The following is a 12,980-nucleotide window of genomic DNA, read 5'->3' on the forward strand; positions in this document are numbered from 1 at the left end:
GTAAGGAAGAGAAACTCATTGGATTTATCCTATTGTTTGTCTCTTCTCCAAGACAGATATGCAATGGTTTTCTGTTTGAACTCTACTGAAAGATATCCTGGTGTATATTAAATACCAGAGGTGACTGTAAGACTACCCTTCCTCTAGTTGGTCCCAAAGTTGTCTTCAGGACATTAATTGACTTGTTACATTAATTGATCCCAGTTTGTGCTAATTGGCTTTGTTTATTTTATTATTATTAGCATTCATAGAGCACTTAACATGAGCCAAATACTGTACTAGACCCTATGCCTACATTGATAAATAGTATGGTGTCTTGATTTTAATAAATGACCTTAATCCAGACTGTCACTTATCTGTCAGTCTGTCAAACTGTTGTGGCTTGTGTGTTCTGTGATGCTGGAAGCTATGCTATCAATATTTTACATTCTAGCAGGCACACCCATGATGGAAGAATTTTAGTAGAACTTCCAAATTAAGGCAAACTAGGAATGAGAGGTAGTCCACTTCTGAATGGATAACCACTGAAAACCTTTTGAATAGCAGTGAAACATGGTCTGATATATGACAGGAAGATGAACTTCTCAGGTTGGAAGACACTCAAAATATGACTAAGGAGGAGTTTCCTCTTCAAAGTAGAGTTGACCTTAACAATGAATGGGCAAAGCTTTGAGACATCATTTACTGATGAGGTACAACTGAAAATGCAAAGAAATAGCTGCAAACATGCATTAATAATTGGAACATGGAATGTACAAAGTAGGAATCTAGGAAAATTGAAAGTTATAAAAAATGAAATGTAACCTATAAAAATCAATATCCTAGGCATTAGTGAACTAAAATGGAATGGTATTGACCATTTTGAATGCGTAACCATATGGTTTTCTATGCTGAGAATGTGAAATTAAAGAGTAATGGCATGCATTCATCCTCAAACAGAGCATTTTAAGATCTATCTTGAAGTACAATGTTGTCTGTGATAGGATACTATCATATGCCTACAAGGAAGACCGAGGAGCCCTGGTGGCTTAGTGACTTACACGTTAAGCTGCTAACTGTAAGGTCAACAGTTCAAAACACAAGCCACTCCAAGGGCGAAAGATGAGGCTTTCTGCTCCAGCAAAACATACAACTTCTGAAACCTTATATAGGATCGATATGAGTCAGAGCTGCCTCCATGACAAATAAAAACACAACACAAGGAAGACCAAATACTACCACTATTATTGAAATTTATGCACCAACCAAGAAAGCCAGTGGTGATAAAATTGAAGAATTCTACCAGCTTCTTCAGTCTGAAATTGATCAAACATGCAATCAAGATGTCTTGATAATTACTGGTGATTAGAATGCAAAAGTTGGAAACAAAGAAGAAGGATCAGTAGTTGGAAAATATGGCTTTGGTGATAGAAACATTGCTGTAGATCAAATAGAATTTTGCAAGACCAATAACTTGATCATTGCAAATACTTTTTACAATATAAATGGCAACTGTACACGTGTACTTCACAACATGACATACACAAGAATCAAATTGACTATATCTGTGGGAACAGGCAATGGAGATGCTCAATATCATCAGCCAAATGAAAGGCCATGAGTTGACTATGGAACAGACCATCAATTACTCCAATGCAAGTTCAGGTAGAAGCTGGAGAAAATTACAGTAAGTCCACAAGAGCAAAAATATAACCTTGAATATATTCCAACTGAATTTAGATATCATCTCAAAAACAGATTAGATGTATTAGACACTAATGACCAAAGAACACAAGAGTTGTGGGACGATATCGAGAACTCCATTTATGAAGAAAGCAAAGAATGAAAGAAAGTAAAGGTCATTCAAAAGACAGGAAAGAAAGAAAAGACCAAAACAGATGTCAGAAGAGACTCTAAAACTTTTCCTTGAGCATAGAGAAGTTAAAGTGACTGGAAGAAATGCGGAAGTAAAAGAGTTGAACAGAAAACTTCAAAAGACAGCTTGAAAAGACAAAGTCAAATATTATAATGAAATGTGCAAAGACCTGGAGTTAGAAAAACAAAAGGGAAGAACATGCTCAGCATGTCTCAAGCTGAAAGAACTGAAGTGAAAATTCAAGCCTTGATTACTATATTGAAAGAATCTACAGGCAAAATACTAAATGTTACAGGAACCATCAAAGGAAGGTGGAAGGAATACACAGTCACTGTACCGATAACCATTTCAAGAGGCAGCATTTAATCAAGAATTGATGATATTGAAGGAAGAAGTCCAAGCTGCACTGAGGGAGTTGGCAAAAACAATGCTACAGGAACTGACAGTATGCAAATTGAAGTGTTTCAAACAAACTGATGTAGGGCTGGAGGTGCTCACTCATCTATGCCAAGAAATTTGGAAGTCAGTTACCTAGCTAACCAACTGGAAGATATCCATATTTGTGCTCATTCCAAAGAAAGGTGACCCAATGGAATTCAGAGATAATCAAACAATATCATTAATATCACATGCAAGTAAAATTTTGCTGAAGACAACTCAAAAAAATGGTTGCAGCTGTACCTCGATAGGAAGCTGCCAAAAATTCAAGCCAGATTAAAAAGAGAATATGAAACGAGAGATGTCATTGCTGATGTCAGATGGATCTTTGCTGAAAGCGAAGAATACCAGAAAGAGGTTTACTGTTCTTTATTGATTATGTCAAGGCATTTGACTGTGTGGATCACAACATGTGGACAACACTGGGAAGAATGGGTATTCCAGAACGTTAAATTGTGTTTATGAGGCACCTGTACATGGATCAAGAGGCAGTCATTAGAACAGAACTAGGTAATACTTAGTGGTTTAAAATCAGAAAGGATGTGTGCCAGGGTTGTATCCTTTCACCATACTTACTCAACTTGTATGATGATCACATAATCCAAGAAACTAGATTATATGAAAAAGACATGGTATCAGGATTAGTAAAAGACTAACAACCGACAGTATACAGATGGCATATCCTTGCTTGCTGGAAGTGAAGAGGACTTGAAATGCTTACTGATGATGATCAAAGGCTACTGTATGGATTGCATCTCAATGTAAAGAAAATGAAAATCCTCACAACTCAACCAGTAAATAACATCATGATAAACTGAGAAAAGATTGAAGCAGTCATCGACTTCAATTTGCTTGAATCCACAATCAATGCTCATGGAAGCAGCAGTAAAGAAATTAAATGATGCATTGCATTAGGCAGATCTGATGCCAAAAACATCTTTAAAGTGTTAAAGAGCAAAGATATCAGTTTGAGGGCTAAAGTGTGCCTGACCCAAACCATGGTATTTTCAATCACCTGTCAATCTCTTATGCAAGTGAAAGTTGGAAGGCTGTAGCAGAAAGAGTGCATTTGAATTATTGTGTTGGTGAAGAACATGGGACTGCCCAAAGAACAAATTAATCTTTCTTGGAAAAATTGCAGTCAGAATGATTCTCAGAAGCAAGAATGGAGAGACTTCATCTCTTGTACCTAGGGCATGTTTTCAGGAGGTACCAGTCCCTATAGAAAAACACCGTGCCAGGTAAAGTGGAGGGTCAGTGAAAAAGAGGAAGACCTTCAATGAGATGGATTGGCACAGTGGCAGCAGCAATGGACTCAAACACAACAGTTACTGTTAGGATGGCACAGGAGTGGGCGGCATTTCATTTTATTGTGCACAGGCTTACTATGAGTCACAACAACACCTAACAACAACAGCAAATCAGGGTGCTGAACCAATGCAAATCCATCTTTGCTTGGGAGAGATCCCTCTGTCCTGCTGGAATGGAGCAGCAGAGCTTATCAGCTGCAGAGGGCAGCGCATGCCACCAAGGATCCTAACTGGAGAGTGGGAAGAGGAACCCATTTCATCCACCTTCTCCTCTGTTTTAGACCAGGTCTCCAATTTTAACTCATTCGCTAGGCAAAGATAGATGGAACCAACTGTTTGAAATGAGATCATTTTCTTTTCCTGTTTAAAAAGTTTCCTTTTTATTTCTCTAGTTTTCCCTGGCATCAAAATTCCACCAGGGAGTGGAGTGACTTAGGGCAAGTAGCCTGACCTTGGATTCAAGCTTTGACTTGGCAAGCACTCATTTTGTAACGTTGGATTTCGTTTGGGCCTTAGAGTCTTGATCTGTAAAATTAACCAGTCAGTCTTGATGCTTTTTAAAGTCCTTTTTACACTTAAACTGATTCCATGTGGGACTGCCAAATTTAGCAAATAGAAATACAGGATAGCAAATTAAATTTAAATGTCAAATAAACCATGAACGCTTTTTTTTAGTGTAACTATATCCCACTCAATATTTGGGATATATTTAAAATACAAAATTATTCATGTTTTTTCTGAGATTTGAATTTAACTGGACATCCTGTATTTCACCTAGCCACCATAATTCTAGAGCATTTTTGCCTCTCCAAGATAATACATATATTACAGTAAACAAGAGATGTTTGTTCTTGGAGGAATGGTTGTCTAAACTTTGAGTATTCTTAGGCAGATCTATATTAGAAACCATGGGCTCTTTTGTGTGACTTGACCTCCCACATGGATGACACAGAATAGTCACATAAAGGTAAGATTAGAAGTCTCCAGAATTCCCTTCCTCCTTCTCAACACTAAACCCAATGGATGCTTGAAGTTAGGGTTTCCAGACACCACAGAGAGGTAAACTGGTAGTTTGAGCTGAAGAAGACAAGGAAGAACAACAGAAAAAAGAAAACATTAAATCTGAGATTTACCATTAAATAATCATGAACAGATGATATTCTGGACTGAATTGTGTCACTCTAAACAATACATTGAATTGCAAACATCTTGGTACCTGTGAACACAGCCTTGTTGAGAAGTGGGGTCTTTGCAAATGTTTTCAGCTAAGATAACATGAAGTCATACTGGAATAGGATGGTCTTCATCCAGTATGGATACTGTCCTTATAAAGGAGATACACAGAGGGTTGTGGTCATGTGAAGACAGAGCCTGGGATTTGAGTGCTGTGTCTACAAGTAAGGAACATCCAGAACCTCGAGCTGTCATCAGAAGCTAGGACAGTGACATAGAATAGATTCTCCCTCAGAACCTTGGAAGGAATCAACCTTGTGAACATGCCACTTTCAGAGTCCCAGCCTCCAAAACAGTAAGTTTCTGTTCTTATAAACAATCCAATTAGTGGTACTTTGTTACAGTAGCCTGAGAAACAGATACTAATGTGTTTAAAATTTTAGCATATGTCATCCAAACACAAAAGCCGTCCACGTCTTGATTTTGTTTCTCCTCTATACTGATTTCATTTTTCTGGCCAGTAAGAAATCATCATGATTGTTCCCATGCATACATAATGAGTTCATGTACAGAAATGAAAGAATCAGTTCTCAAAATAAGAGAGGAAAGAGATAATAGAAGAAATAAAGCCACAGAAACAAAATGGGCAAATCAAACTATCAAATTTCTGTTTTAAGCTGGAATTTTAACAACTCAATGTATCAATACTGGCCATGTCATGCTAATTATAATTTTTTATTGACTATTTTTATTAACTAAAGAGAGAAAATAGGTGATCTGTTCTGTCGGTTTGCCATACAGTGATGGCTTGCATGTTGCTGAGTAGCTAGCTGGGAGCTATGCCACTGGTATTTCAAATACCAGCAGTCACCCCTGATAGACACATTTCAGCAGTGTTCCAAATTCAGACAGATGAGGAAGAAAGACCCATCAATCTATTTTCAAAAATTAGTCAAATAAAACTTTATAGATCACATTAAATTGTGGTATTGGCAAAGAAAATGAAATATCGATTCAGTTCTGACTCAGTATAAGGTTTCCAAAGCTATAAATCTTTGTAACAGCAGAAAGTCTCATCTGTCTCCTGTGGAGTAGCTAGTGGACTTGAACCGCCAACCCTGTGGTTAATAATCCTATACTTATCCTACAGAGCCACCACATTCCTTATATTGAATATACCATAAACTATCAAAAGAATGAACAAATCAATATTTTTTTTCAAGTGCCTTCAAGTCAGTTCTGACTCATAGTGACCCTGTCTAGGGTTTCCAAGGAATGACTGGTGGGTTTGAACAGCTGACCTCACAGTTCAAACAGACCTTGCGATCCAGTGCATTATCCTGCAGCACCACACCACAAATCTTAGCAGAGGATGGTTTCAATCCACAGACCTCTGGGTTATGGGCACAGCTCATTTCCACTGAGCCACTCAATCTTAGAAGAAGTAAAACCTGAATCCTCCTTAGAAGCAACCATGGTGAAACTATCTTTTCACTTTGGATACATCAACAGGGAAGTTCAGACCTTATTAAAGGACATTATGATTGGCAAAGTAGAGGATCAGCGAAAGTGAAGAAAACCCTCAATGAAATGGACGGTCACTATTGTGACCTGAGAAGGGACTCAAAAAAGTCAGCTGCAGATGTGACAGACCCAGAGAGTGTTGCTTCTGTCTCACAAAAGGTACTGTGAGACACAGCTGACTTGATGGCAATTAACAACTATTTCAAAAAGTCAATATATTTGGTGGATAGGAACTTTCATCCACCAAAATTATTGACTTGAACATGAAGCAAAAGTAGTAAGACTGGATTCCTGGGATGAAATTTGGGGAACTACTGTTATGTGTGGCGCTGTAGAATAAGCACTGATAGCTTTTAACCACAAGGTCGGCAGTTCAAACTCACCAGCAACTCCTTGGAAACCCTATACAGGGTCTCTATGAGTTGGAACTGACTCAACTGGACAGCACTTAACAACTATAACAGCAATTGTTATAGCAGACAGGAGCCTAGCACTGCAGCACACATTTTAACAAGCTTCTTAGCTAATTCTCACTTACTGAGTAAGGTAGATACCATCTCTGTTTACAGGGAGAAACTGTTAGATCTGAAACCCAGATAGGTGAGAGACTTCACCTGAATTGGATAACAACAAGAGAGTGGTCAGCCTGAGAGTCCAGCTCAGATCTTCTGACTGAATGCCCCATGTTTATTCACAAAAATGTCTCTTTTTTTAGGAAAAGAAGCCAACCTTCTAATGCAAACTCTGAACAAGTTGCATACCCCTGAAGAAAAACTGGATTTTTTATTCAAGAAGTATGCTGAATTGGTAAGATCTTTGATTAGAGTTTTATAAGAAAGACACACATGCTGTGATTGGAGATGAGAAAGGGGACTGTTCATTTTTCATGTATATTCTTACCCCCCTTAACTGGCTGCCTTAAACAAGCCAAGTCTAGAATTCATAAAAGTAGAAGTTGTCTTTTTTTAAAAAGAGAGTGAAAAGAAAAGAACAAATTGAGGGGTATCCACAAAAAGACAGAAGGAGGCTAGAGTTAGAATGTGTTCTATCTTCAATTATGTGTATAATTTAGGGACTGGGAAAAAGAAAACTAGATCATTTAAAATTGTGGATGCTTTAAAGTTCCTTTTAGCCTTGCAATAAAACAGAAATACAACCAACAAAATGATAAATGTTCAATCTTACGTTCAGTTGTTGTAACCAAGCTTTTTAGCCCTTGGGAATGCAGAAGGTTAAGATAATCTCACCCTTCAGTTTGGGATACCTTCTTGTCAAGTCTGACTGATTGATTAATTGATCCTCTTTGATCTGCATTTTTCTTCCCCTTCTACTACTACTGAAAAGTGTTTGGTGTGGAGTGTTTTGTACCTGGCTCTGGGGCCTTCCTTTCAATAAGTTAGGACCTTGGGGAGCAAGGAAGCCATTGACAATTACCAGAGACTTAGTTAAGGGCATGACTGAGTTGCCAGTATTTCTAGAATTGAGTGATGATGAATGGACGGTCCCCTTCATGAAGTCCAGTTGGAGCGAAAAGGAAAACTTAGTATGGCCAGCATCTCTGGTTTCAATGAAACGTCACAAACACCTGGTGATATGAAGAAGAAATGAAACAGAAAACAGCAACTTCTAAAGTCTGTGTACTGCCCCAGAGAGTGAGTCCTACAGCTGGGAGGTAACTTACTTCTCAGTGAACTTAAACAGTTTAATTCTCTGTTTCAATTTTTTAAATAAGATCCCACTTATTTCTTTCTCTTGGAAAAGTAGTAACAGGAAAATGAAGTTTAAGTCCATGTACAACACAAAATTGTCCTCCAGCCAGTTGGTGGAACTGTCCAGGAAGGTAGATTCATCTTCAGGTACTGAGTCCTGGTATGGTGCTGTAGGATAAGCACTGGACTACTGACTGCAGGTCAATGGTTTAAATCCATCAGTCATTCCTTCGAAACCCTATACAGAGTTGCTATGAGTCCGATCTGACTCGATGGCACTAATCAGCAGTTGAAGCTTACGGGTCAAAATCTCTTCAGGAACATAGACTCTTTCTGGGATTAATTTCCTGTTGTAAATTGTGTATGTTTTAAAAAGAGAGGCTCCAAAACTGAGTAAGTTTCAAGTCTTCAAACACTGAAAGTCCCTGCTTGCATCTTATCCTTATATATGGATTTATTAAGTGACTTCTTTTGGTGCTCCTATAAGATAAGCACTGGACTACTAAGTGAAAAGTTGGCAATTCAAACCTACCAGCCACTCCTTAGGAGAAAGAGGAGACTGTCTGCTCCCATAAAGGTTTATAGCCTCGGAAACACTATGAGTTGGAATCTACTTGATGATATAGGTTTAGATGATTTTCTTTGCTTTTCCCTCTAAATTGTGTCCTGTAATCCCCTGCTTGTTCTCCCTTCCTCCTTCCTGTCCTTTCTTCAATTTTCTGCATTTGTTTTGCTGAATTGCCATGCATTTGACCCAGAAATATTGTGAAGCCCTGAGAGTAGCTGATTGCTTTAATTCTGCCAAAAATACTTTTTAATTATATTTAATCATACAAACCCCATTATAATAATATAAGAAGAGTGCTGAATACATAACAACAAACAAAATTACCTCTAATCAACCATCTAAATCACAAACTTTTGTTTTAATCCATGTTCCTTTCCTGTTCGGCTATGTTTTTCTTTCTGTTGTGCATAGGGTCGGTATAGGTCAGAACAAACTTGATGGCATTTAACAATAGATTCCTTCTAATGTTTGCTTTACCAAGGATTGTTGCTGTGAACATCCTCAAACACAAATTTGTTCCATTTCCTGCTTTTTTATGACCTCAGGGGAAAGTTCTAGAAATGGCATCACTAAATTAAACAGTATGAATGCTTTTTAGTTTTAACATTTCTTTCCAAAAAGTGAAAGAAAATTACAAAGCAAGTCACAATGTATCAGTTGTATTGCAAATTGTTTAACATTGGTTATTATCCTGGTGTGGCACTTTAGGATAAACACTAAACTGCTAACTGCAAGATCAATGTTTCAACCCCACCAGCTGCTCCTCAGAAACCTATTCAGTGTTCCTAGGAATTGGAACTGACTTGATGGCACTTAGCACCAACAACATTATCCTTCTAGTAACCATTTTAATGCTAGAAAATAAATAGGTATCAAAATAATATTAAAAAAAAAAAAAAGATTTGCTTCACTCCACTGTCATCTAGCTATCCTTGCTCTTATCAATGTTTCCACATTTGCCTTTTGTTTTTTCCACTTGTTGGCTTACATCAAGGCCATTCACATTTAGTTTCTAGGGCCATATTCTGTACTTGGATGAATCAGGCAGTATTCTAGACAAGCACTTTGTTATTATTGTTGTTAGGCGTCGTTGAGTTGGTTCCAACTCATAGTGACCCTTTGAACAACAGAATGAAACACTGGTCTTAAACCATCTTCATTCATAATTGTTACACTTGAGCCCATTGCTGTTGCCACTTGGCCAGTCTATCTCATTGGAGGTCTTCCTCTATTTCACTGATCCTCCTCTTTACCAAGCTTGATGTCCTTCTCCAGGGACTTGTCCCTTCTGATAGTATGAGAGATGAAGTCTTGCCATCCTGGCTTCTAAGGAGCATTCTGACTGTACTTCTCCAAGACAGATTTGTTTGTTCTTCTTGCAGTTCATGACCATTTTAATATTCCCCTCCAACACCATAACTCAAAATCACTGATTCTTCTATGATCTTCCTTATTCACTGTCCAACTTTCACATGCACACATGCCAAGAAATTTGGAAGGCAGCTACCTGGCCAACCAAATGGAAGCAATCCATATTTGTGCACATTTTGGAGAACAGTGACCCAAGAGGATACAGGAAATCATTGAATAATATCATTAATACCACATGCGAGTAAAATTTTGCTGAAGGTCATTTTAAGAAGAATTGCAGCAATACATAGACAGAGAACTGCCAGAAATTGAAGCTGGATTCAGAAGATGCTGTGGAACTAAGGACATCATTGCTGATGTCAGACAGATCTTGGCTGAAAGCAGAGAATACCAGAAGGATATTTACTTGTGCTTTATTGACTATGCAAGAGTCTTGACTGTGCAAATCATGACAAACTATGGATAACATTGCAAAGAACTATTCCAGACACTTAATTGTGCTCATGAGGGACCTGTACATAGACCAAGAGGCAGCCATTTGTACAGAACAAAGGGATACTGAATGGTTTAAAATCAGGAAAGGAATGTGCCAGGATTAGATCCTTTCACCATATTTATTCAATCTGTATACTGAACAAATTATCCAAGAAGCTGGATTACATAAAGAAGAACATAGCATCAGGATGGGAGGAAGACTCATTAACAACCTGTGATATGCAGATGATACAACCTTGCTTACTGAAAGCAAAGAGAACCCAAAATACTGCTGATGAAGATCAAAGACCACAGCCTTCAGTTTGGGTTGCACCTCAATGTAAAGAAAACAAAATTCTCACCACTGGACCAATAAATAACATCAAGATAAATGGAGAAACAATTGAAGCTGTCAAAGATTTCATTTTGGTTGGACCCACAATCAATACTCATGGAAGCAGTAGTCAAGAAATCAAATGATGTATTGCATTAGGCAAGTTTGTGGCACAAAGCCTACTTAAAGTGTTAAAGAGCAAAGATGTCAGTTTGAGGACTAAGGTGTGCCTGACCCAAGTCATGGTATTTTCAATCACCTCATATGCAGAACATGGAAACACTAAATGGTTTAAAATTAAGAAAGGTGTGCAAAAAGGTTGTATTCTTTTACCATACTTATTCAACTTGTATGCTGAGCAAATAATCCGAGAAGCTGGCTTATATGAAGAAAAACGTGGCATCAGGATTGGAGGAATACTCATTAACAACCTGAGATATGCAGATGATACAACCTTGCTTGCTGAAAGTGAAGAGGACTTAAAACATTTACTGATGAAGATCAAAGAGCACAGCCTTCAGTATGGATTGCATCTCAATGTAAAGAAAACAAAATTCTCACCACTGGACCAATAAACAACATTCTTTTCAATGGAGAAAAGACTGAAGTTGTCAGGGACTTCATTCTTCTTAGATCAACTATCAACACTCATGGAAGCAACAGTCAAGAGATCAGACGATGTATTGCATTAGGTAAATCTGTTGCATAAGACCTTTTTAAAGTGTTGAAGAGCAAAGATGTCAGCTTGAAGATTAAGGTGCGCCTGACCCAAGCCATGGTATTTTCAATAACCTCATATGCATGCGAAAGCTGGACAGTGAATAAGGAAGACCACAGAAGAACTGAAGCTTTTGAGTTATGGGGTTGGAGGCAAGTACTGAAGGTGCCATGGGCTGCCAAAAGAACCAATAGATCTGTGCTCGAAGAAGTGCTGCCAGAGTGTTCCTTGGAGAACAAGATGGCCAAACTTTGTCTCTCATACTTTGGACATATTGTCAAGAGGGACCAGTCACTGGAGAAGGATATCATGCTTGGTAAGGTGGAGTGTCAGAGAAAAAGAGGAAGACCTTCAATGAGATGGATTGGCCAAGTGGCAGCATTGATGGACTCAAGTGTGGCAACAGTAGTAAGGTTGGCCCAGGATTAGGCAGTGTTTTGTTATGTTGTGCATAAGGTCGCTATTAGTCGGTACCAACTCGATGACACCTAACAACAGCAACAACAACAACATATGCATATGAAACTTAGTCTAGTATTATTGTTGTTATTAAGTGCCATATAGTCAGTTTGATTCATAGCGACCCTGCGTAAGATTTCTGAGGAGTGGCTGGTGAGTTTCAATCACCAACCTTGTGGTTCAAACTGACCTTGCAGTCCAGTGCATTGTCCTGCAGTGCCACACCAGGACTCTTAGCCTAGTATAAGAGGCCATTTTTAGTGCTCCATGTCAGCGCTTAAAATAGAATCACTTCCCAAGGCTACCCAAGATTGTCTCCATAGCCCAGGGCAGTACCATTCACACCCCTAACTAAGCAGTTGTCCCTATAGAGGTTACTTTTTAGAAGACCTTACTCAATTCAGTTCCTACTTAGTAACCTTTGGCATTTGTATTTTGTCTTATAATAAGTTATATGACCAAAAATATCTTTGAAAAAAGTGTACTGGACAAAATTGACCAAAACTAAATAAATAAATTACATTTCCTTTTCAGAAAGAAAAAATATGAGGAATTTCACTTTTTAACTTAGAGACCAAAACCTATTTCTCCATTCACTGATTTGGATATTAATATAGAAAAAGTCTGAAATATGTGTTAACAAAGAATAAGTAATCAAATTCAAAACCATGAATCAAGAACAAACAAGATGCGGATCGGGTGGGAGCGCAGTGAGGAGAGGCTCTGTCAGCAACAACACAGAATACCAGACCAAGCAGGCTCAAGGGATGGTGCCAGAACTCTGAACCACATATAAAGGAATATTTAGAAGGTTGGAAGGTTTACAGCAAGGGGAATTTGTAGCTGAAGCAAGAAATCCAGTGCTTTCTAATTCAAGATGCTCAGCTGCTCCCGGAACCACCATCTTGGGTGAGACCAAACGGGGCATTCTTATCAATGGAGAAAAGATTGAAGTTGTCAAGGACTTCATTCTTCTTGGATCAACTATCAACAATCGTGGAAGTAGCAGTCAAGAGATCAGACGACGTATTGCACTGGGCAAATCTG

The 12,980-nt window shown here is 38.3% G+C and overlaps 1 protein-coding gene across 1 annotated transcript in view; it reads left to right on the top strand.

Moving 5' to 3' along the window:
- Positions 1–12,980, top strand: part of TXLNB (taxilin beta) — a 62,828-nt gene that overhangs the window by 7,380 nt on the left and 42,468 nt on the right. Inside the window, exon 2 of the mRNA XM_006834618.1 lies at positions 7,016–7,107. Within this exon, the coding sequence (XP_006834681.1) occupies positions 7,016–7,107 (92 nt within the window). The remainder of the gene's footprint in view (positions 1–7,015; positions 7,108–12,980) is intronic.

The sequence above is a fragment of the Chrysochloris asiatica genome, unplaced genomic scaffold, assembly GCF_000296735.1.
Source record: "Chrysochloris asiatica unplaced genomic scaffold, ChrAsi1.0 scaffold00013, whole genome shotgun sequence".
NCBI classification, from domain to species: Eukaryota; Metazoa; Chordata; class Mammalia; order Afrosoricida; family Chrysochloridae; genus Chrysochloris; species Chrysochloris asiatica.